The sequence below is a fragment of the Nyctereutes procyonoides genome, unplaced genomic scaffold (genome assembly GCF_905146905.1).
Source record: "Nyctereutes procyonoides isolate TBG_1078 unplaced genomic scaffold, NYPRO_anot_genome, whole genome shotgun sequence".
Classification (NCBI taxonomy): domain Eukaryota; kingdom Metazoa; phylum Chordata; class Mammalia; order Carnivora; family Canidae; genus Nyctereutes; species Nyctereutes procyonoides.
In genome coordinates this window covers 757,311-781,610 of record NW_026575036.1, presented here as the reverse complement: position 1 = coordinate 781,610, position 24,300 = coordinate 757,311, and the positions used below count along the sequence as shown (strand labels likewise).

At 35.8% G+C, this 24,300-nt stretch overlaps 1 protein-coding gene across 8 annotated transcripts in view; it reads left to right on the top strand.

Annotated features, from left to right (window-relative positions):
* EPS8 (epidermal growth factor receptor pathway substrate 8) overlaps positions 1-24,300 on the top strand; it is a 176,546-nt gene that overhangs the window by 94,947 nt on the left and 57,299 nt on the right. For all 8 annotated transcript variants that reach the window (XM_055318548.1, XM_055318543.1, XM_055318540.1 and 5 more), the window contains 2 exons: positions 15,046-15,125; positions 16,553-16,629. In XM_055318548.1, the coding sequence (XP_055174523.1) occupies positions 15,067-15,125; positions 16,553-16,629 (136 nt within the window). In that variant the 5' untranslated portion in view covers positions 15,046-15,066. The remainder of the gene's footprint in view (positions 1-15,045; positions 15,126-16,552; positions 16,630-24,300) is intronic.

Below are 24,300 nucleotides of genomic sequence, written 5' to 3'. Positions count from 1 at the left end.
TGACTGTGTAAGTATCTAACCTCCCAAGAACAGAGTTCCATACTACTTTTATAAGGAACTTGACTTTTAAAACTAATACACAGATATCTCTGACTTCTGTTTTGGGGAGCTGACAGAGAATTTATTCCCACTTATATTCACTTAAATAGGGCTTCTTGGAGTGCCTGGGTGGCTCAGTCATTAGGCATCTGGCTCTTGATTTTGGCTCAGGTCATGATCTAAAGGTTCAGTCATGATCTCAAGGTCGTGGGATTGAGCCCCATGTCGGGCTCCATGGTCAGCAAGGAGTCTCTCCCTCTGCTCCTTCTCTTGTGCCTGTGCACTCTCTCTCTGATAAATAAATAAATCCTTAAAAGTAAATAAATAAGTAGGGCTTCTCTTTGGAAAAAAAATTAAAATATCAGAAAGGGAGACAGAACGTGAAAGACTCCTAACTCTGGAAATGAACTAGGGGTGGTGGAAGGGGAGGTGGGTGCGGGGCGGGGGTGACTGGGTGACAGGCACTAAGGTGGGCACTTGACGGGATGAGCACTGGGTGTTATTCTATATGTTGACAAATTGAACACCAATAAAAAAATAAATTTATAAAAAAATAAAATCTGAATAATTAAAATGAATAAATTTCTGATTCTTTAAGGGCGATTTCAAGTTTTATTTAGTCACCTAACTCTATTGTGCATTTAAAGCTATGATTTAGGGACGCCTGGGTGGCTCAGCGGTTGAGCATCTGCCTTCTGCTCAGGGTGTGATCCCGGAATCCAGGATCAAGTCCCATATCGGGCTCCCTGCATGCAGCCTGCTTCTCCCTCTGCCTATGTCTCTAACTCTCTCTCTCTGTATCTCATGAATAAATAAATAAAATCTTAAAAAAATAAAGCTATGATTTAATGTCTAGAACAACAATAAAGGCATTTTTTAAATTAACAATAATGCCTGATCAGTTGGAGATTGCCTCACTTTTACACACTATAATTGTTTCTTTCCTGGATTTTGTAAATAGCATTTGTTGTTATGTATAACAACAGGTAGTTAAACATATACTACCAAAATATCAGCTGACTTTATGTGAGGTAAATTTCCTTCATTTTTGTGTTGCTTTTACTCTGGCTGTTCTGGTCATTTTGTTTTTAGTATAAACTTGTGCTCATATTTCATAGTCTGCCTTAACCTCTCAAGTTCATATTGGAGGTGACTTGAATTTTTCTCTTGAGTTTTTCATTAACAAATATTTGTCAGTGCTTTGGCAATAAAAATACGTTACAGGAAAAGGCAGATCAAGCACATACATTTATTCTGTTCCTTCTGAAACTGTGACAGCAAAGGGATTCAAAAAATGCAGAAACTCAGTGAAATGAAGTGATTCTGGAAAGGGCATGCATGATGTTAACTAATCTACGAGTACTAAGAAGCTGGAACCTGAACTGGTAGGGAGAGGTATTTCAGAATCTCAGAAGGGCTTGACAGTGAGAAAGTGAGGCAAAAACAGGAGAATTAAGTGGCAAATGTCTAAAATGAAATTAGACCCTAGATGCCTTTACACACTCCAGCAAGAGTGGAAGTTAATTCTGTGGAGAATGTGAGCTAGAGAACTCTAGAGTGGGAAATACCAAGGCACAGAAGGAGGGTGGAAAATTAAAGAAATACTAAATAGTGAGACACCCCCAGGGCACTTCCTCTGCTCATCTCCAAAAATTTGGCACTCAGATATATATTCTCCAGGTACTCATTTGGAAGATGCTCCTTTGAAGAATATGATCTTTCTGTGGATACTTATGGTTTGGGGTCTCCCAATGGACAAGCCCAGCCAGATTGTTCCCCAATGAAGCCTACCTATTGCAAGCCCCCCTGACCTACACAGACTTTCTTTTTTATTTTTTTTTCTTTTAGATTTTTAAAAATTTATTAATGAGAGAGAGACAGAGAGGGAGAGAGGCAGAGAGAGAAGCAGGCTCCATGCAGGGAGCCTGACATGGGACTCGATCCCTGGTCTCCAGGATCACACCCTGGGCTGAAGGCAGCACTAAATCACTGAGCCACCCAGGCTTCCCTACTACACAGACTTTCTAATCAGCATTTTAGTGCTCCATCTTCTGTGTGAGAAGTAATTAGTGATTGTCAGACATTTGAAGAAATTTGGAGACCAAAACAAGTCTGGAAAAAACAAGGAAATTGAAAGCTATAGAATAAAGAAAGAAGATGAAAACTTTAAAATATCATCATTAATATTCTCAGGAAAATCAAAGAATATACTGCAATCTGGAACTAACAAACATTATAAGAGAAGGGCATAAAAATGTTCCTAGAAATTGAAAATTGATAGAAGATTTGAAAAATTTTAAATGATTTTTGGAGATGATGTTAAGAAAGCCACCCAGAAAGTAGAACAAAAATACCAGGAAATGAAAAACAAAAGTGAAAAGGCAATAACATTAGAGATTCAGTCCTCAGAATAGAACAATATAATTTTTTAGAAAAGTAAAGTTTTAGAAAATGTCATGAAGAAACAACCGAAGAAACAAATCAATAAAATTTCCTAGAATTTTCATATTTGAAAAGACCTACAGAGTTTCTAATATATCACATCTTTAGAAAACACCTATACCAGTGTATTCATGAAATTTCACATGGTGGGGGTGGAGGCAGCGGGGTGGGGGGGGAGACGTGGGAAAGAAGATTCCCAAACTCCAGAACTGCAGAAAGAAAAAAAAATGGCCCACTGAGAAACCGAATGGCACCTAATGTCTCAGCAGTGACATTGAAGACAGAACAATGGCTTCCAAATTCTGGGGCAAAAATAATTTACAAATATAGAACCAGAAACCAAGACGAACTATGGGTCGGTCATTTATGAAGGTAGAAAAAGCACACTTTCAGTCATTTGAAGTTTCAGAAATTAGCTTTCTTACACTCTGAAGTCTCTGCTCTTCCAAGATAAAAAAGTAAAAGTAAAGAAGAGAGAGTTGGGGGATGCAGGAAATAGGATCTAAGAGGGGAGGAGATGAAAGTAATGAATAGAATAATGTTGATTTGGATACCACAGTAAATGCTGTGTAGGAGACCTAGAGATTAATCAGTTCAGATTGTAACAGGAATGTGTAGAGATCAGGGAGAAAGATAGAGAGATAACCAGAAAGATAAAGATAACCATGGAAATAGATTGTGTTTAAATGCATTGCAAGGAAACTTTACTTCTGGTGGAGAGTAAAGGGATGGAATCAATGAAAATGAAGGAAAACTAAGGATTGAAGGTAAGATGATTATTCTAAAGACAAGATTATACAAAGAAAGAAATGTAATCTTAGTATTTACTGTGTATAGCAATTACACGGACATAGTTAGGAAACTGCATTTTGATCTAACAAAATTTGATAAAAATGTAAGTTTGCTGCTGCTTCCTCTGCCTGTGTCTCTGCCTCTCTCTCTCTGCGTGTGTGTCTTTCATGAATAAATAAAATCTTAAAAAAATAAAAATAAAAAAGGGAATCCCTGGGTGACTTAGAGGTTTAGCGCCTGCCTTCGGCCCAGGGTGTGACCCTGGAGTGCCAGGATCAAGTCCCACATCAGGCTCCCTGCATGGAGCCTGCTTCTCCCTCTGCCTGTGTTTCTGCCTCTCTCTCTCTCTCTCTCTCTCTCTTTCATGAATAAATCTTCAAAAAAAAAATCTAAGTTTGCCCTCTGTGCTAGGCAGTCTTGTATTACCAGCTTCATGCTTCATTGTGTTCTACCTCTTACTCTCCAGTGACTCTGAACTGCTGGTGGTTTACTAAGTGTACCACACTGTCTCTTGTCTTTGCTCTTCTCTCTTCTGGCTTACTCAAGTCATGCTCACAGCCTGGAGGAAGGCTTTTATGAACTGAATACCCTCCTACCCTGTCCCAAACATAGGGTGCCTACTTTGCATTCTGTCTTCTACTTGCCACATCGGACCATAAATGCTCCTGTTGATGTTTCCCTGCCCTCCTGTACTATACATTTCTAAAAGTCTTTATGTTGCCTTCTTTGGCTCAACCTTTCTGTGAAGGTGATTTTGTTTTCTAGACCCACTCCTAATCTGACTTTCCTTAAACATAATACTGTGCTGTCCTAACAGTGCCTGCAATGTGTTCTTTTCCTAAATATACTGTTTCTTCCCCCTTCCCCAAGATTTCTGTGTAAGATAGGAAAGTTTTCAAGGAAGATTTTTTAAGATTATTTTCTTAGTAGGAGCACTGACTGTTAATCGGTTATATTTATATTCAGCCAAATATAGATGATTACTGGAATTGATTTTTCTGTTTTGTTTTGACTATTCTTTGTTGAATCACTTTCTAACAGCATATTGGGACTGCCTCTGCTTTTGAAGATAAGGAAAAAATAGTATCTTGAAAGGATTGTATTTTTATCTTTGTCAAAAAATTGTTAAACAATGTGGAATAATAGGAATAAGGATTAGTTAAGAATGATTAGAGAATTTTACCTTATTAATCCAGTCATGAACTTTCTGTTAGCTTATAAAGCTATAGATGTTAAACTTGATACACCTGCCCCCATATAACCATTATGCTAACATTTGGATCTCTAAAAATGTATCTTGAGAAAATAGAACAAATTGAAATAGTAGTTTTTAATATGATATCTCTATGTTTTTTTATCAGAATAATCAAGTTTGATAGTATGGCAGACAGAAAGAAATGAGGTTGAGATGAAAAGTAACATCTTTTTATAAAATATCTGGGAAGCAATTTGTGGGTGATGTATATTATAGTAGAAGGCTTTTTTTAACTTTCATATAAACAAAATTACATTGCTTAAGGTCCAGCATAGTTTAGAAATTAAGCATTGTTTACTTATAATAACCTTGGGGAGATGTAGTTATGATTTAGAAAAGTAGGATGGATTGAGGATAATAGTTGCTTTAAGGTGACATTTGCCACTTTGTAGGTTGTAACCATTTACTACAAAAATATGTTGTACAGTTTGTAAACCATTGATCCTCTTAAGGAGCTGTACTAAAAATGCAGAGTGAAGCACCAGCAGTGTTTTGTTTACTGCTTCATGTCCTTTGCTCTAGGTAATGCAGAGAAAGGTAATCATGTGGCAACAGGGTAGTTAAATATTAAAGTGTTATATCTCATCCGTGGGTTAAAACTCTTCTCATTGTACCTATAAGGTTTTATGATTTACTATTTTTAGAGGCCATTTAATACAACATAATGAAACTTGAATTCAAGAGTTTCAGTTTCATTCAAGATGATTTTAGAACATATTTTCTTGTCTACCCAGCTGGGTTATGTCTGGCCCAGATGGCTCTTTATCTATTTGCCTTTGTAAAATATGTTGAACTATACTAATTTGGCTAATGGCAAGACTATGGAAAAAGAATAGCTCACAATAAAAATAATCATCTGAGATCCTAAGTTCCTCAGTAGTTTTTGTTTTGCGTTAGTCCGTGACACAAAGTTTCATTTTGGAACCTTTCCAAAACATTCATAGAATGTCAGTGAATACTAACCCTTAAGGCTGATTTTCAACAAGTAGATATTTGAAAAAAAATTACTGGAGAGTAGGGATGAGGTGAGGTAGGCAGGATGGTTTTCTTTACTTCTTCTTCCCAAATGTTGTTCCATGATAGGTGTTCAGTTGAAAACTGAACTGGCAGAAAAAGTCGTACATATTTTTATTCTGGGAGAAAATACCCATAGTGAATATTCTTCTACCTCTTCTAAAAATCCACACTTAACTTTTTGCTTCTGGGAAGCTTTGAACTTCCCTTTTTTAAAAAAGATTTTTATTTATTTATTCATGAGACACGAGAGAGAGAGAAGAGAAGAGAAGAGAAGAGAAGAGAAGAGAGAGAAGAGAAGAGAAGAGAGGAGAGGAGAGGAGAGGAGAGGAGAAGAGAAGAGAAGAGAAGAGAAGAGAAGAGAAGAGAAGAGAAGAGAAGAGAAGAGAAGTAGAAGTAGAAGTAGAAGTAGAGGTAGAGGTAGAGGTAGAGGTAGAGGTAGAGGTAGAGGTAGAGGTAGAGGTAGAGGTAGAGGTAGAGGCAGAGGCAGAGGCAGAAGCAGACTCCATGCATGAAGCCCGATGTGGGACTCGATCCCAGGACTTCGAAGGCAGGTGCTCAACCACTGAGCCACCCAGATGTCGCAGTTTTGAACTTCTTAGATAATGTTTACTTTTTAAAATTCCAATCATCTTTTGGTGATGTTAGCCAAGGTTTTGTGTTAAGGGCTATGATCTCTCTTATTGCCTCAATCTCTCTCTCTCCCTGTCTAAAGCATTATATTAACCTAGCACAGAATGGGAGCTTGACTCAGATCTTGTATGAACCATCTGAAATAGGAGTTTTATAGGGGATGGATAATCAAGAGTTTCTATTTGACTGAATCAGATCCCCTCTTGTTTGTTTTTCCATCTTCTCTGTTAGTTAAAAAAATCTCCCATACAGAAGAATTCCAAAAATTCATGCAGATACTCCCTCCTCTAGGAGGTGCAACATAACTCTCTACCCCATAAGGAAGAGCTACATATAGTGACTTCTTCCAAACAGGCCTGTAGAGTGGTGATGAGGGAGGTCACTTTATTAATGGAGAAACAGGATGAGAATCCTACTTCAGTCAGTGAGGAATGTTAGCATAAACAAATTGTCATAGCTAATAGCATGGGCTTTTAATATGATGTGGTAAGAGTATCACATATCTCTGTAGTCTTTCTCCCCAAAACCTGTAATTCCAGCTTAATCAATAGAAAAACATCAGACAGATCCTAATTGAGAGACATCCTATAGAATATCAAAATACAGTACTCTTCAAAAAGCTATCAAGGGGGGGCGCCTGGGTGGTTCAGTGGTTTAGCGTCGCTTTCAGCCCAGGGCCTGATCCTGGAGACCTGGGATCCAGTCCCACATCAGGCTCCCTGCATGGAGCCTGCTTCTCCCTTTGCCTGTTCTCTGCCTCTCTCCCTCCCTCTCTTTCTCTCTCTCTCTCTCTCATTAAGAAATAAATAAAATATTTTTTAAAAAAAAAGCTATCAAGTTCATTCTTGCAGGTTGAATTGTGTCCCCCAAAAAGATGCTCAAGTCCTACCACCCTGTACCTAAGAATGTGACTTCCTTTGAACAGGGTCTTTGCCAGTGAATCACAATGCAGTCATACTGGATTGAGGTAGACCCAATCCACTGACTGGTGTCCTTATGAGAAGAAGGAAATTTGGATATAGATAGATACCTGGGGGAGGCCATATGAAGACAGAGCAGAGGTTTGAGTGATGCTCAAGTCCTACCACCCTGTACCTAAGAATGTGACTTCCTTTGAACAGGGTCTTTGCCAGTGAATCACAATGCAGTCATACTGGATTGAGGTAGACCCAATCCACTGACTGGTGTCCTTATGAGAAGAAGGAAATTTGGATATAGATAGATACCTGGGGGAGGCCATATGAAGACAGAGCAGAGGTTTGAGTGATGCATCTATAAGCCAAGGATTACCAGCAACTATGGGAAGTTAGAAAACAAAGGATTCCTCCTTGTAGCCTTCAGGGAGAGCTTAGCTCTGTTGACATCTCATTTTGGACTTCTAGGCTCCAGAACTGTGAGAGCTTAAGTTTCTGTTGCTTAAGCCACCCAGTTCATGATACTTTGTTATGGAAGCGCTAAAAAACTTAATATAGTTATCAAAAGCAAGGGGAACATGAGAAATGGTCACAGTATAGAGGAGCAGCCTAATGAGACATGAGAACTAAATGCAATGTGGTATTGTGGATAGGATCCTGGAACAGAAAAAAAAAATTAGGTAAAAAAGTGAGGGAAGTCTGAATAAAGTATTGATTTTAGTTGATAAAATATTTATATTGGTTCATTAATTGTCACAAATTCATCATGCTAAGCGAGATGTTAACAATAAGGAAATGGGGTGCAGGTTATGCAAGAACTCTGTGTACTATTTTCACAACTTTTCTTTATAAAGTGACACAAAAATTAAAAAGTTGATTACAAAAAAATCAAAAACAAATTTAACTGCAGTTTTAATGAGACCTCGATAGTCATGTAATGGAGTAAATGACAGGGTGTGGCACTTTAAGGGTGTGACAGTAGTGACCAGGCACCAAGGCTTGCATTTGCTGATTAATTATGTCATAGGATGATTAAATCAGGAACTTCCACTGATAAAGCATATGCTCCTTTAAAAGTCAGTTTATTGCAACAGTCAGTATATAAGGCTGACTGGAAGGCCATTGTGAATTGTGGAAATAATGTAATCAGGGAGATGAACACTTTGATAAAAGGTTTTTTCTAGCCTATATAGGCAAGGTATATGTAAAAAATATACCTTGTATAACTAAATATACCATGAGTAAATAAGTGGAGATTTGTTAAAATTCCTCATGTCACTTATGAAGTTTAGTGGACACTTTGCTGAAAAAATAGTTCAAGATCTGATCCTACTACTATTACTCCCAATACCCAACCCCATGGTACGCTTCACTGGGATAGGGGGCCTGGTAATAAAGAAGAGTTAAGACAGTTTCTTCTCTGAATTTAGTTCCCTTTCCTATCGTATTTTTATTTTTATTGGAAGATTCCAGCTAAATTGGAGGCTATGATTCCACCCCCCCTTAAATAGGTACTTAATTTTAATGAAAGAAATGCAAATGATCCAGGTAAATTTATGGGTATCACATACGACTTACATGTGAGTGAATTACTCAGAAGACTCACTTTGATACATTTGACCTGCGAACAACATGGAAGTTAGGGACACCAACCCCCAGCAATTGGAAAATTTCTTTTTTTGATAGAAAATTATCATATAACTGTTGACTTCATCTAAACTTACCTATTAGTAGCTGTTGACTGCAAGCATTACTGATAACATAAATAGTTGATAAACACATATTTTAAGTTTTATGTATTACTCTATTCAATACAGTAAAGTAAGCTAGAAAAAAGAAAATGTTATTAAAATAATCATAAGGAAGAGAAAATCCATTTACAGGACTGTACTGGAGTCATTGAAATAAATCTGCATCTAAGTAGACCCCTACATTTCAAATTCTAGCTTCTTGTGTTACCACTTAGGCAGATGTTTTAACTTACTTGAGACTGTCATCTCATCTACAAAATAGAGCTAATAACTACATCAAAAGGTTGTTTTAAGGATGCAATGAGATGAGATTTCTAAACTATCAAATGAAGTAGAGGCTCATGGAATGTCATTTTCTTTCCCCCATTTTAGTTCTCTGTTTATGATTATCTGATAAACAGAATGTTCCTTGTGGTCATTCATGGAACTAGATGATTTTTTAAAGTTTTAGCATCTCATGCAAGTGGCACCTAGTCTCTTTATCTCAATTTCTTCATCTATGAGATTGGAAAATAATATTTCATCAGAAATTAATGTGAATGTTAGATAAGGGATAGAAAACATTTAGCACATTACTTGATACAAGATACACTGTCAATAATAGGAGTTCTTTTTAAAATTCGCATATTTTCCCAAGTCAGTACAATATTGACAATGTTTTGACCTAAGACCTTAGTCATTTCCCATGGATAATATCAAACAATACATGTACACTGATGATGCCATCATAGCAACCAGAATTAGAGGGAAATACTCAAGTAGCAGTAATAGGGTATATATTGCTCTTCTCTATATTAGGCCTTTTTATGAAATCTATCACAATATTGAACATACAATTAGTACTAAAGTGCTTTTTAGTCGCTTATTAAATTTCTACAACAGGTATTTTTCTTTAATTAATTAAGCCAACTACATTCTGGATTGAATATAGATTTGCCCCCAAATTGTCCTAACTTATACATAAGCCTAAGAATTTTCTCAGCATTATTAAAAAAAAAGAGGAATCTAAATAATTATTTAGGTGATTACTATGTGTTGATTTAAGGGTACAGATTTACTCTTGATTGATATTGAGAAAATACTGTGCTTCCATATGGCCTAGAAATTGTGATACTTACACAGATCATGGCCACCAGCAGCAGGCACAGCATCATTATTATTTCTATTCCTGTAACAGTTTAATGTACTTATTAGTTTCCCAAGTTTATTCACATACACAAATTCTTTATTACTAAATATTAGACCAAGTGACAGAGAAATAGACAACGACTCCTGTACTGACAGTGCTGGTAACATATATTGAAAAGTGGCTGCTTGAGGAACCTGAGTGGCTCAGTCGGTTGAGTGGTTGAGCATCTGCATTCAGCTTGAGCAGTTGAGCTTCTTGCCTTTAGCTTGGGTCATGATCCTGGAGTCCTGGGACGGAGCCTGGCATCAGGCTTTTTGGCCAGGGGAGTCTGCTTCTCCTGCTTGCTCCTTCTACCCCTCCCCCATTCATGCTGTCTCACACGTGTGCACGCCCTCTCTGTCTCTCTCTCAAATAAAATCTTAAAGTGACTGCTCTAGAAGACACTACAGGAGACAGAACATGTGATGCTTCAGAAGGTTTAAAATAAATTCTTTGTGTTTTTATGTTTTAAGTACAATCCCTGGTAAATGTCACAGAGCACTGCTAAAAATTAAATTTCAGTGATTTTTTTAGTTAAAACCCTAAATGATAATGACAATATACATTTCCCCTGCCATCCTCTACTGCCATTGGTTATAATTTAGACAAAGATTATGGATTTAGTTAAATTGAAAATCAAAGTAGAGATACTTCAAGACACTCTGACAAACTTAAATAAGCAAACAAAAACTTTTAAAAAGTCTGACATTTTTAAAAAAGATTTTATTTATTTATTTATTAGGATGAGAAAGAGAGAGAAAAGGAGCACAGCAGGGGTTGGGGGAAAGAAGCCAACAGAGAAGCAGACTCCCCGCTGAGTAGGGAGCCAGATACTGGGCTGGATCTCAGGACCCTGGGACCTGAGCTGAAGGCAGACACTTAACTGAACCACTCAGGCACCCCATAAAAAGTCTGACATTTTCTGAGAGAACAAGTTATTTTGAGGGCAGCTCAGTATACAGGGAGCTACTCCTTATTTGGTAGGCAGAATGAGAGGGTGAGTAATGACTATATACTCATTCATCAGGTGGAAAATTGATACTATATGCCAGCAGGGTCAGGAAAAGGAAAGGGAATCTAAATATTTATTTATATTTCAGATCTTAACACTTTCTAATACAAATTTAACTTTCTGGTTTTGCCCTATTATAGATAGCTTCACTTATTTCTGCTTATAGTGATTGTCAAAAGTTCTAAATACAATGTAAATACACTGAAAATTTTAGTGCTTACCATTTTTGGTGTGCTTAGCTTAGATCTTAAATATACCATTTTAATCCTTCTACTGGCTGAAGAATGTTATTTTCTGTAGAAAATAAGAAAATTATAATCGTTATGGTAAAAGTGTTTTTATAAGGTAAAAGTGTTTTTATAATGCATAGTGTGTTTTTATAAGGAAAGAAATTGTAATTTCAAATCTGTGGAAGCTATTATGACAGTTTTAGTGTACACTTTTAGGATTAAGTAGTTAATTTAGTAGAGTTAACTGAATTTGTGATACTGTAAAGTGATAAAGAAAATGTTTGTCTCCTTAGTTTTAAGTTGTTTTGCTTAACAGTTAATAAAAATGAAAACACTTAATGTTTTTAGTAAGACGTGATGGTTCCTCTATGCTATATATATATGGTCTATGTGGCTATAATGGGGATATGTCTTTTAAAAGCGTGAAGGAAAACCAAGCATTTGTAATTGTTTCCTTTGCAAGGTGTGCACCCTAATTGCTATATTTAAATATTTGAAAACTCCATACTACAAACGTGAGTATCTGTTACAAGTGACAATGTGATTCCCAAATAGGAAAAGTTTCTATATTTAAAATTCAATTTAGCAAATTGACATTTTCTATTCCCTTTTCTAATATTCTCTTATTCTGACAGATCACTGTTTAAAAACAAAACACAAACCACACATTCATTTGACTGTCATGAAGAATTAAACATGAAAAGGATGAGATGCTGTGGCTCTCACTTACCATTAAAACCAGCCACTTTTTAAAAATGCAAACCAGATCAAAATCAGTACAAACCCTGGGGGTCTAATTTATATACTGAATGAACCAGCTTGTTTTGAAAGAGTACTTAAAAAAAAAAAACTTTAGAAGAAACTTACACATTCATCATTTGATTTTTCACTAGCTGTGTGACTTAGAAAGATCCAAGAATTATCTCTATTATACTGATGAGAAAATTAAGACAGAAGCTTAATTGACTTGTGTAGGCTAGTTAGTGCCAAAATAGAGATCCAAGCTTCTGTGAATGACTGTGTCTAGCCATGGGCTCCAGATCCAGAATGTTATTCCAGGCCTCTGTCCTGGCCCAAATTTTAGAATGTAACAATGATGTGCTCTGTTTGGATCCTAAGGCGTATGAGAACCAATTCTGAGATATTTAGGAATTTTGTAAGCTGCTGTAAAAGTATTGATAGCTTGAGATGAACCATAGTGGAAATATTTATACCATGGAAGTCAATAAGCACTACAAATTAGGATTTAATTTTTCCCCAGAGGACTGGTTTACCTGTATACTACTAATCATATCCAAGTATAAATGGAAGGAGATCAAACAACAACAACAAAAACAGAATACAACAATGTAATATAAATGGAATGTAATTTTATAAATGTGATAATAGGGGATCCCTGGGTGGCTCAGCGGTTTAGCACCTGCCTTTGGCCCAGGGTGTGATCCTGGAGTCACGGGATCGAGTCCCACATCAGGCTTTTTGCAAGGAGCCTGCTTCTCCTTCTGCCTGTGTCTCTGCTTCCCCACCCCCTCTGTGTGTCTCTCATGAATAAATAAATAAAATCTTAAAAAAAATTATAGATGTGATAATATTGTAAATTAATGTAATTTTGTAAATCAGGGAGAGGTCAATATTTCTTTGTTCCTTAATTTAGAAATTTGCTTCTAAGGTGTGGGTAAATATAGGCAGGGCTGTTGGGAAAGCTTGAATTAAACTTAAGTGTTTTGAGGACCTTTATAAATCCTTAACTATTCTTTAAGAACTAGGTCAAGTCTCAGCCCCTCCAAAAATTATGGCAGTCAGCCTGACTTTTCCCTTTGAATCTCTTTAGTAAATTTAAAATAGAGCCTCATAGGCTGGGGCTTATTTATTATGTGTTTCATATGAATAATTTTGTATCCTTAAGAATCCAATAAAGTCGGGCAGCCCTGGTAGCTCAGCAGTTTAGCACCGCCTTCAGCCCAGGGCGTGATCCTGGAGACCTGGGATCGAGTCTCACATCAGGCTCCCTGCATGGAGCCTGCTTCTCCCTCTGCCTGTCTCTCTCTCTCTCCCTCTCTCTCTCTCTCTCTCTCTCTCTCTCTCTTTCTCTCTCTCTCTCTCTCTCTCTCTCTCTGTGTGTGTGTGTGTGTCTCTCATGAATAAATAAATAAAATCTTAGAAAAGAATGCAATAAAGTCCATGGACTTTCCTTCTTTTTTTCTTTCTTTGAATAAATATTTAATTAACACCTATTCTATGCCTAGTACAGTTCTTACTGCTTGAGAAACAGCATCATTAAACCAAAGTTTCTGCCCTTATGGAACTTCTAGTCTAGGGAAGAATTAATTTAAACAAATTAAGAATTATAACTGTGATAAATACTTTGACAAATTGTTATAGTCTGAGAAAGTACTTTGAAAAACTGTTTAGAGTCTGAGAATGTCTGATAGTGGGCTTTTTATCTATTCAGGGAGGTCTGTTAAAGTTTCCCTGAGGACTTTGTGATTGAACTGAGATCTGAAGAATGAGAAAGAATTAATTTGAAGTTACTGGTCTTGAATATAATTTCTTTATGTAGGCTTTCTGTGGCCACCTAATCTGAATGAAGTTCCCTATCATAATGGACCCCCAAATCACCCTTTGTAATAGAAACAACTTTTAATTTCATATTTATTCACTAAGTGACTGTTTTTCCCCTAGACTATTGGCCCAAAGCTGGGACTGTGTTTTGTTCACCTTGGAAGTATCAGTCATATTATTTGATACGTAATAGTCAATCAGTAGTTGTTAATTCTACTGCTCCCTTTGCCTTTGTCTTATAATAAAGCTATGATGTGCCCTACCTACCTCTCAGCTTTGAGAAGGCATAATAATATAATATATACAAAAGTCAGAAAAGTAAGATAAGATCCAATATTGTTTAGTGTCACAGAACCCAAGAAGGCCTAAGTATCCAGGAGTAAATAGAAACAAATTAGGTGTAAGCAGTAGTATCTTGGAGAACAAAGAAAGAAAGGGTCATTGGATTTAGAAGAGGAGGTTTTACTCATCTGATTTGAAGAAACTTGTTCAATTTGTGTAACATATTAAAAATGTTTTCTGAAGTTACATATCTGGTGTTAACTTTAAAAATTGCTTTCTCATGACAAGCAGAAGGAATGTGTAAATGGACACCTTCTTGGAAAAAAGGTGCATCCAAAAGTATATATAGGATGTTATCAAATGTACTTTGAAGGAAGGGAGAAAGAAAAAAAGTTGATGCAAGAAAAAGACTGGAGGAAATGACAGGATTGTTAAATGATAGGGCTCTGGGTGGTATTTTTTCCCCTTTGCATTTTTCTGTATTTTGCACTTTACTGTTGTCAAGTTTTTATTATTTTTTTTATTCCAATTTTATTTATTTATTTATTTATTTATTTTTTTGTTGTCAAGTTTTTAAAGTTAACGAACCTATATTAACTTTGATAGTGAAACAATAAATAAAGGAACCATTTATAAAATTGAGAATTGATTATGAGTTTGAGAAGAATATACAGTTATGCCTTATATATGGAGAGGATTCAGAACTATATTTTAGATTTTTCTTTTACTTGCCTAATTTTCTTATACTTCTAGTGCACTAATGTTAAATGCCTGTTGAATCTTTAGTTTCTGTGCCCATCTATACTTCTGGCAGCAGAGCTCTTTGAGAGTAGAGATCTTTATCTTTGTATTTCTGTCATCCTGGCAGTGATATGCATTTGTTGAATGAATAACTTAGAACTGAAATGTCTTGACCTTTTTATTACCTTTAATCTTTCTTTCTTTTTATAGAACACAGGAGTGAAAACTGCAATGAATGGTCATATTTCTAACCATCCCAGTGGTTTTGGAATGTATCCATCTCAAATGAAGTAAGTTGGGAGGTTTATATTTAATTTGTTGGGATTCTTTTTGTTTTTAAAGATTTATTTATTTTAGAGAGATGGAGAGCACATGAGTAGGGGGAGGGGTAGCAGGAGAGGGAGAGAACCTTAATCAGACTCTGCTCTGAGTGCAGAGCTCCATATGGGGCTTGATCCTATAACTCCAAGATCACGACCTTAGCCCGGAGTCAGAATCCTAATCAACTGAGCCACCCAGGTGCCCCTGTTGGGGTTCTTTTTGGATTTGACTTGGGGTTTTGTTTTATTTTATTTTATTTTTTAATATTTTTAATGAAAAGATTAACTCCAGTTCTTTATGTAGTTTATTCATAAATATATAATTTTTTTTCTATTTCTAAGCTATGGTAATATTAAAAATTTACTATGTCTGGTAAGAAAAAGATGGATCAGTATTATCAACCTCAGTGACAGTGATCTAATAGAAGACAGTTTGTTCTGGTATTTTTGTATTATTGCTTTCCATAGTTGAATATATACTTCTGAGATTTCCGTTTCTCTGGAGCATTATGTTTTGTTTATAAAAAACTGGCAATTGAGGAAAGTTAAATGTCTTTTAGTCTAATCTGTCAAGATACTTACCACTGTGTAAAACAAAAAAGACCATGCAAGCAAATGAAACAATCCTTGAAGTTCCAGGTATAACTTGAAATCACAACCCTTTTATATTCTGCTGAAGTGCCAATTTGGCAGTGAAATCTTTTTGGACATCCTGATAAAAATTTAATCCTTCTTTGATCTTATATGTTATATCTATTTGTTTTATCCAGATATCACATTCTATTGTAACTATTTTACTTACTTGTCTTATTAACAGAACCATGTCCCTTGCCATAATCCTTATCCTAATAGATTTTTGGGGTGAATGTTTACTGAATAAATTTTAAAAATTCAAGTAATACTTGAAGTATTACTTCACCTATCATATTACAAGAGGCCAGAAATTGGATAAAGCTGGTCAATTTTAATGATAAAGTACTATTTTGCATTTTGAGTTTTTGTGAAAATAATGTCTATTCCATTGTAGCTTAAGTCATTGAATTCTTTTTATGACTGGAGATCACTGCCCACAATTCAATTTAGTATGGCAAACTTAAACTCTTCTAAGATAGTTTCAACCTTATTGAATCTTCTTGCCTGGAGTTCTGACTTGGAGTTTGAGAGGAGGCTGTGATTTGTACCTACCTCAATTCACATTGGGATGGTGTGGCTTACATTCTGTTTCTTGACCAGAGCAGAGTCTGGCTCATTTTGACAAACCTAGTTAGCATTAACTCAATATGTTTTTAAAAAGCACACAGACATTGTGGTACGTGGGACTTTTATTTGTAGTTTTGAATTTTTATTGCTTACTTTGGACTTTAACCCAGCACAATGACCTTTTTTTATTATTACAGCGGCTATGGATCATCACCCACTTTTTCCCAAATGGACAGAGAACACAGTTCAAAAACAAGTGCAAAAGCCCTCTATGGTATGTTTGTTTATTTGATGAGGTATTATTCTACTTCTAACCACATTTTATGAATTGTGTATTTGATTTGTTTATATTATTTGGAGTGACATAGTGAGAGATAAAGATTGTTTAAAAAAGAGTTTTTATAAAAGCTACTAAGACATGACTTCTGCTTATTGTCATCTAATTTAGAACCATAAATGAAACATATTGCAAAAAATTTAAAAAAATAAGTAAAATAAACGTATTGCAGTGTTTTCTAAGGAGTCTTTTGGATGACATCAATGCCTTAGGTGGATTTTCCCAGCTAATTATTTGTGATATGGTTTTTGATCTTCATGAATGATCCATTTGATTGTGGGCTGACAGTTGACAGGACTTCTTCCTTATAGCTCTTGAACTTTTGAATAGTGTTATATATCCTTTCTTTCTGCACTGAAAAACCAGCAAGCTTTCTCCCTGATTCTTCTATAACTTCTCTTGTCCTCTATAGATTATCTCATGTGTAAATAATACATTTTTAAAATTTAGGATAAAATAGAAGTTACTACTAAAAATAAATTGAGAACTCCTGAAATATACCTCATATGTTTGGAAATGCTTTTGTTCGCAAGGTCTGCATGAGCTTTCATTATTGTACAATTATAAAGAATAAAAATAGTATTATGTTTAAAAGACTAAGAGTAGTATTGTGGCTAAGAGCAAAGACTCTGGAACCAGACTTCCTGGGCTCAAAATGAGGTCTGTCATTTATTAGCTGAATGATCTTGGACAAGATTTTTATACCTCATTTTGCTACGGTATTTCATAGAGTTGATACGAGAATTAAATGAATTAGTACATGTAATATGTTTCTAGCACTTCCTTACAAGCAGAAAGTAGTGTATATATTTGCTATTATTGTTGAGAATATCATTATTACAATCTACCATAGGAACTAACACCCTTTATAAATTTAGAATGCTCTCCTTTTTTTTTTTTTTTTTTTAACCTTATCTGGATCTACAGTGTCTTGGCTGTGGTAAGAATGAAAAATTCTAAGATTTTGTGACTCTTTTTCTGCCTGTGTATTGAGTGAATAGGTCTCAAGACTCAAACTATACATTCATAAAATGAATTTTGTACATCCATGGATATATTTTCTTATGGCCATAACACTCTAATTAGTGTTGGTTTCAGTTTTGTCTAGTGCTATATTATGACATCCTTACCATGTCCTAGTAGTTGTGAATTGTAGATCCAGAGAATATATTCAACAAAGGCTTATTTTGTGATTAATATGTACACAGAACAGAGCTAGTAATATATGGTTCTTTTTAAAAAATATTTTATTTAAATTCAATTAGTAATATATGGTTCTTGACTTTAAGGGACTCACAGTCTAGAAAATGACTTAAAGGAACTGAAAAAGGACAAGGGATTTTTTGGTTTGTATTTTTTTTTCCAAAAATAAAATAATTTCTTCAGTCTTTCATTTCTAGGCAGATATTCATTAAGTACTTCCATGTGCCAGGCCAAGGTCTTCATAGTCACTGTTTCTACGATAGTTTGTTCAGTCATAGAGATGAATAAGACATGGTCATTGCTTATGCACTCTTTTGGTGAGGTAAACTAGTAAATCATTGTTATAATAATGAGCTAAATAAGTTTAGACAACAGTGTGTGAAGTGCAGTAGGCGTGGGCAGTTCTTCTGCATGGGTGAGGGTGGTCTAGTCAGAAGGGATTTCTTAGAGGAGTTAAGCCTTGAGCTGAACTCAGAAATGTAAGTGGTGTGCTCCAGACATTTGGGAGGCTCATGAGTGCTGTAAACAGCAGTATGAACCCTTTGTAAACTTAGACTGTAAGCTCTGTGAAGTTGAGCCTTATCTGCCTTGTTTACTTCAGCATTCCCCAAGCATAGCACAGTGGCTAATGTATAATTTACACTCAGTAAGTAGTTGCAGAATGAATATAAGTGAATGAACCACCAACAGTTTGGTCTTAACTGGAGGGTGGAAGGTGGTGCATTGGGAAATAAGATTAGAAATATAAACATGGACCACAGTGGGAAGAATCGTACTAAGGAATTTGGACATTGTTTATAGGGAATGCCTAGCCACTGAAGTTTTGTAATCGAGGGAGTAAAAGGTCTGTTGTCTTGGGCCACTCATAGAAGTATTGAGGATGGATATGAGTATGGGTGGAAATAGGTAAGTCACTCATCTAAATAATGGCCCTAAGACTTTTGTTAAGGAGAAGAGTATTGATCGTCTCACAAATACCATATATCCAAAAATCTATACTCAGCTGAGAAAGGGGAAAGGGATAAAAAGTAGAATTCATCTGCAAATTTTAATGTTTATTTTGTGTTAGGAGCACATTCATAAAATCATAGACCTGAGGATTGAAAATCTTCAGCCTAGGGCAGCGCAGGTGGCTCAGCGGTTTGGTGCCTGCCTTTGGCCCAGGGTGTGATCCTGGAGACCCGGGATCGAGTCCCACATCAGGCTCCCTGCATGGAGCCTGCTTCTCCCTCTGCATGTGTCTCTGCTGATCTCTCTCTCTCTCTTTTGTGTCTCTCCCATGAATAAATAAATAAAATCTTAAAAAACAAAAAAGAAACTCTTCAGCCTATAAGCAGTAAATTTCTGTTATCCCCTTTTGAGCTATAGAACAAGCTGAGGCTCCTTTCTAAGATGAGGTGGTCTATCTGAGTCACATAACTTTAAAAAAAAAATCTTGATTGTAAGAAAATGTGAGTTTTGTGTAATGTGACAAAGATGAACCAGTGTTTAGGTAAAACTGAGGATATAAAGACAGGGAAAGAAAGGGGACAAATCCAAGAGATATTTATAAGAAAGAAAGAAGCCGTAGCAAATGTATTTGGCTTAGAAGTAAGCAGGTTTTAAGTTCCGTGAAGTTGCAGATCATGTTTCATTCCTCTTTGTATCTAATCCTCTCCCCTCCCTCCCAAAAGGGGAGCTCTCAGTCAATGTCCATGGAATGAGTGGTATAAATGACAGGGAAAAATATGTTGAGATTTTGAGCAAACTTTTGCAATAGCAAGTTGTAGTTAAAGTTCCAACTGTAGTTAGTTAACATTGAGTATTTAGCTGCCCAGTCTCAAGTTGTAACTTTTTTTTTTCACTAGGGAGTTGATAAAGGAGAGATTTTTAATGTAATTTATCACAATGTATGCATTTTCTTTAAAATTTCTCTTTTCACAATGATTAAACACATTGAATAAATCTTTTAAGAATTAATTTCTTTCCTGGATGGTACATGAACTTCTTTGGGATGTGAAGATACTATTTGGTGCACTAGAACATGAGTTTTACAGTAATGACCATTGTTCTTTATACATGGCCACGGGTTAGATACTGCATCTAGAGCTGCACACAGCTTGTCTTTTTCAAGAGAACATTTTTCAGGTCTAACACCATAATGTGCCCTCCAGATTGCTTCAGTAACTCAGTAATTTTAGTCTCAGAGAGGTAGCATGGGTTTTGAGGGCCAACTAATTAGGGCCTGAATCATGGCACTTCTACCAAAGGGGCTGCCATTTTGAGCAAATGATTTTAACCGATTGGCTCCAGTTTCCTCATCTACCAAATAAACATGGTAATAATATTGTGGTAAGTATATATGAGAAAATAGAAATAATGAGCCTGTCATGGCATTGAGGAGAAGTATGGGAGAGTCACTTTATGTCTGGGCCCTCAAATTTAATATTTTGATGTTACTTCCAAATGTTATATGTGTAATTGCAGTGGTACTTGGACAAGAACAAAGGGTAATCTTCATCATATTTTTTAAGCTTATATTCCAGATATTACCAGAAATATCTTTTTTGGTAAACCCAGTAAATGCATTGTGAACAATACAATTATTCCAATACGTTTGTTTCTTTTAGATGTGTTTATTCAAGGAAAGCAGTTAAAATATACTGCAGATTAATAACCCTATTTTGTCATTTCTTCATTTTGATATAAGAAATTTCAAAGCCAGCATATGAGAAGCTCTACATCACACAAATCCCTGACAATGTAAATAAATAGAAAATAAATATTAATTTCATTTCCTTCACATATCTCATGACAGTAACATTTCATTTTGCTACTGTTATGAGGGAGTTGAAAAATTTATTTTTTCTAGCTTAGCCTGCTTGTTAAAGTCTTTAAGCACTAAAATTTAGCATTATTTTTAAGGAAGCACTTGTAAAATATATTAAACATTCCCTTCCATCAGGGTGTGGTGTCTGTAATACCTTGTTGATGACTCAGGATCATCAGTGCACACTAGCTTGTGTGCTGTGGTGTGCTCATAGGGTGTATTCTTTACCTTTACACCAAATCATTCAAAGTCTTTTCCCTTTTGAATATTTGTGGTTGCTTTTTCCATGTTGCTGTGTCCCATTCCTGTTACTTTTTCTATTGTTAACATGCCTTCTTCCAACATTGCTTCTGATACGTATGGGCTGAAAAACTACATAGAAAATCCTAAGTAGAGTCTATAGGTTCTGAGTGGGGAATTGAGAGTCTCATTAAGGTCTATATATTAAAATGTGCAAGTTTCAATGTATAGACCTTATGACATCTGTCTATTCCTCAGAGAACTTATTTAAGTGTGGGCTTTGCTGTGTTCTGAATAGCTGAACTTCCTAGAAAAATAGCTTCTCTTTTAATTAGATATTGCCGAATTTGTAATATACCCATTTAAATAATCAGCTGTTTAAAGTCATCCCTTATCCAGAAAAACTCAAGTTTCACAGAATGACCATTTGGCAATATTTTGTTGTCATTACTGACATTTATAGTAACTTTTAGATTTGTTTTGTTGTACTGGATAAATATGATAGGCACTCTCTCCAGGCTCACCCTTAAGTTCGAACTTTTTTATGAAGTCAGCAAGGAGAAAAATATCGTTGTGTTCCTTCTATTTTATTTTTCTTCTCAAGGAGGTAAGAATTGAGTATAATAATTGAGTATTTTAATCTGTAAACCATACAATTATTTTCTGAATAATTGACTTTACTGTATATTTTACACAGTGCTTGATTTATCTCTCATAGTAATATTCCTGAATGTAGAATTTTTGTTAATAGCTATATACCCCATATATTTTCCTTTTTGTACCTATCTTCTCTTCCTGTCCTTTTCTATTTTCTGATCTTGGTTGGGAGTTAATCTCTTTGTGTAACTGTCATAATTGAAGCCCAGGCAATCTCTTATACATTAAAGTGGCATTCAGGAATTAAAGCCCATTTCTCGTTTCTCTATCCTCATCATTTACAAGGTGTCTTTCACTTGGGGAAAACATTTAATCCTTCTTTTTTAAGAACAGTTTTTTTTTTTAACTCTTAAGAAGTAAATGGCCATAATTATTATCAGCAAGTTAGGCAATGTTAGAGTCACAATTCAACTTCATAGAATGTGTTAGTTCTTTGTGACTGAAAAAGATAGTTTGGCAGTTTTCCCACTTTACCTGAAAATTTTAAAGTTTCTTTTCTCCTCATGGTATAAGTTATCAAGAGTTTGTTGAACAGGCCTGTAAAACTAATCAATAAAATCCTTAAAAAAACATTAAAAATTTTTAAAAATTTTAAAAGGACACTTAACTGACAGCTACCTAGGCACCCCTGAATATTAGCTTTTACAAGTCTTGCCATCTTGCCATGTATGCATAAACAGCAATATAGACAAAAGGGAATTATGTTTTTTTGTTGTTGGGGAATTATGTTTAAATACTGAGACTTGTGTATTATAATTGCTATTGTACTAAGTGAGGCAAATGACAGCGACATTTTTTTTTTAAGATTTTATATTTTTATTCATGAGAGACACAGAGAGAGGCAGAGACATAAGCAGAGGGAGGAGCAGGCCCTCCTGTAGGGAGCCTGATGTGGGACTCAATCCCAGGACCCCATGATCATATCCTGAGCCAAAGGCAGATGCTCAACCACTGAGCCACCCAGGTGTCCCTTTTTCAAAAGATTTATTTATTTATTTTTGAAAGAGACAGGGGGAGGGGAGGGGTAGAGGGAGAGAGAGAAATTCAAGCAGACTCCATACTGAATGCACAGCCTAATTTGGGGGTTGATCTTACCACTCCAATATGAAGACCTGAGCAGAAATCAAAAGTCGGATACTTAACCAACTGAGCCACCCAGGCACCCCAAAACCTACATTTAAAAAATTAAGACTTACAGTTTTAGGTTCATAGTAAATTTGAAGGGAAGCTATGGAGATTTCCCATATACCACCTTGCATATGTATAGCCCTCCACCATCAGCAGCCCCCACCAGAGTAGTACATGTGTTATAACTGATGAACCTACATTGATGTATCATAGTTACCCAAAGTCTTAAACCTGAATTTAATGTTCCCAATGTGGAAGTTGATTCTCATGTTTTGCAGCAGCATATCAATTCAATAATGCTAAAATAATGTCTAAAGAATTTTCATCATTGGTTACTGAATTCACCTAATTTCATTTAAAGAAATAGGTTTGTATATTCTGGTCTGTAGTATAAAAACTAGTAGGAAAAACAGGGGTCCCTGGGTGGCGCAGCAGTTTGGCACCTGCCTTTGGCCCAGGGCGCGATCCTGGAGACCCGGGATCGAATCTCACGTCGGGCTCCCGGTGCATGGAGCCTGCTTCTCCCTCTGTCTCTGCCTCTCTCTCTCTCTCTCTCTCTCTCTCTCTCTCTCTCTCTCTGTGTGTGTGTGTGTGTGACTATCATAAAAAAAAAACTAGTAGGAAAAACAGTAAAACCACAACCAGTGGTACTGCAACCAAATAAAGTTTATTACTGGCTCTAATCAATTCAGATTGAGAGAGATAAGGAGATAGAAACTGAGGATTTTGTATTGAGAGTTGAGCCGCCTATAATACAAGAAACCCAAAGAACTGCTGTCAGATTGATTGTTATTACTTAATACACTATTAGACCATGATTTACACTCTTAATCTGGAAAGAAAAATTTTCAACTTAAAGAGGTAGTGGGTAATAGATGAGTTGGCATTTATACAGATTTGGGGCCAGTGGTTTTCAATCTTGGCTGTACAATAGAATTGCCATTTATAAATCTCAATGCCAAAACTACATCCCAAGCCAATTACTCTAGAATCTCTAGCAGGTGAGACCTAGGCACGGTTTCTCAAAGTCCATTCTAGCGTGTGGCCAAGGTTGAAAACCATTGTTAAAGTGGGGAACGTCATTAGAGGCTTCGTCTTGACTATCATTAAGACTTCATTTATATTTCTCATACTTTTTTAAGGCTTTTGGTGAGATTTTCAGCTTAAGGAGCATAATTACTATTTACAACTGTACTTGAGAGTACATATGATTCTCATAAAAAAGAAATGTACCATAATTGCCTCTTAGGAGCCTTCTTTCAAAATGTCCTATTAAAATGTTAATATTAACTTTATTTATTCATTGACTTAAATCTCTAGAACTACTAGTTTATTTATAAATCCATTTTATGGCATTTATTTATTGTCAGGATCTTTAAAAGGTAATTTCTTGTTACACATGCATTGTATTTATTGTGTAGCATTGGAGAGAAAGCAGTTTAAGAATTTCTAAAGTGGATTCTTCATTTGGTATATGAAAAATAGCACCTATCTTCTAGGTAATCTGAGTGATCAGTTAATGTCATGGCTTTTTACAAATACTATCAAATAGGCAGTGTTTTTCTTTAATA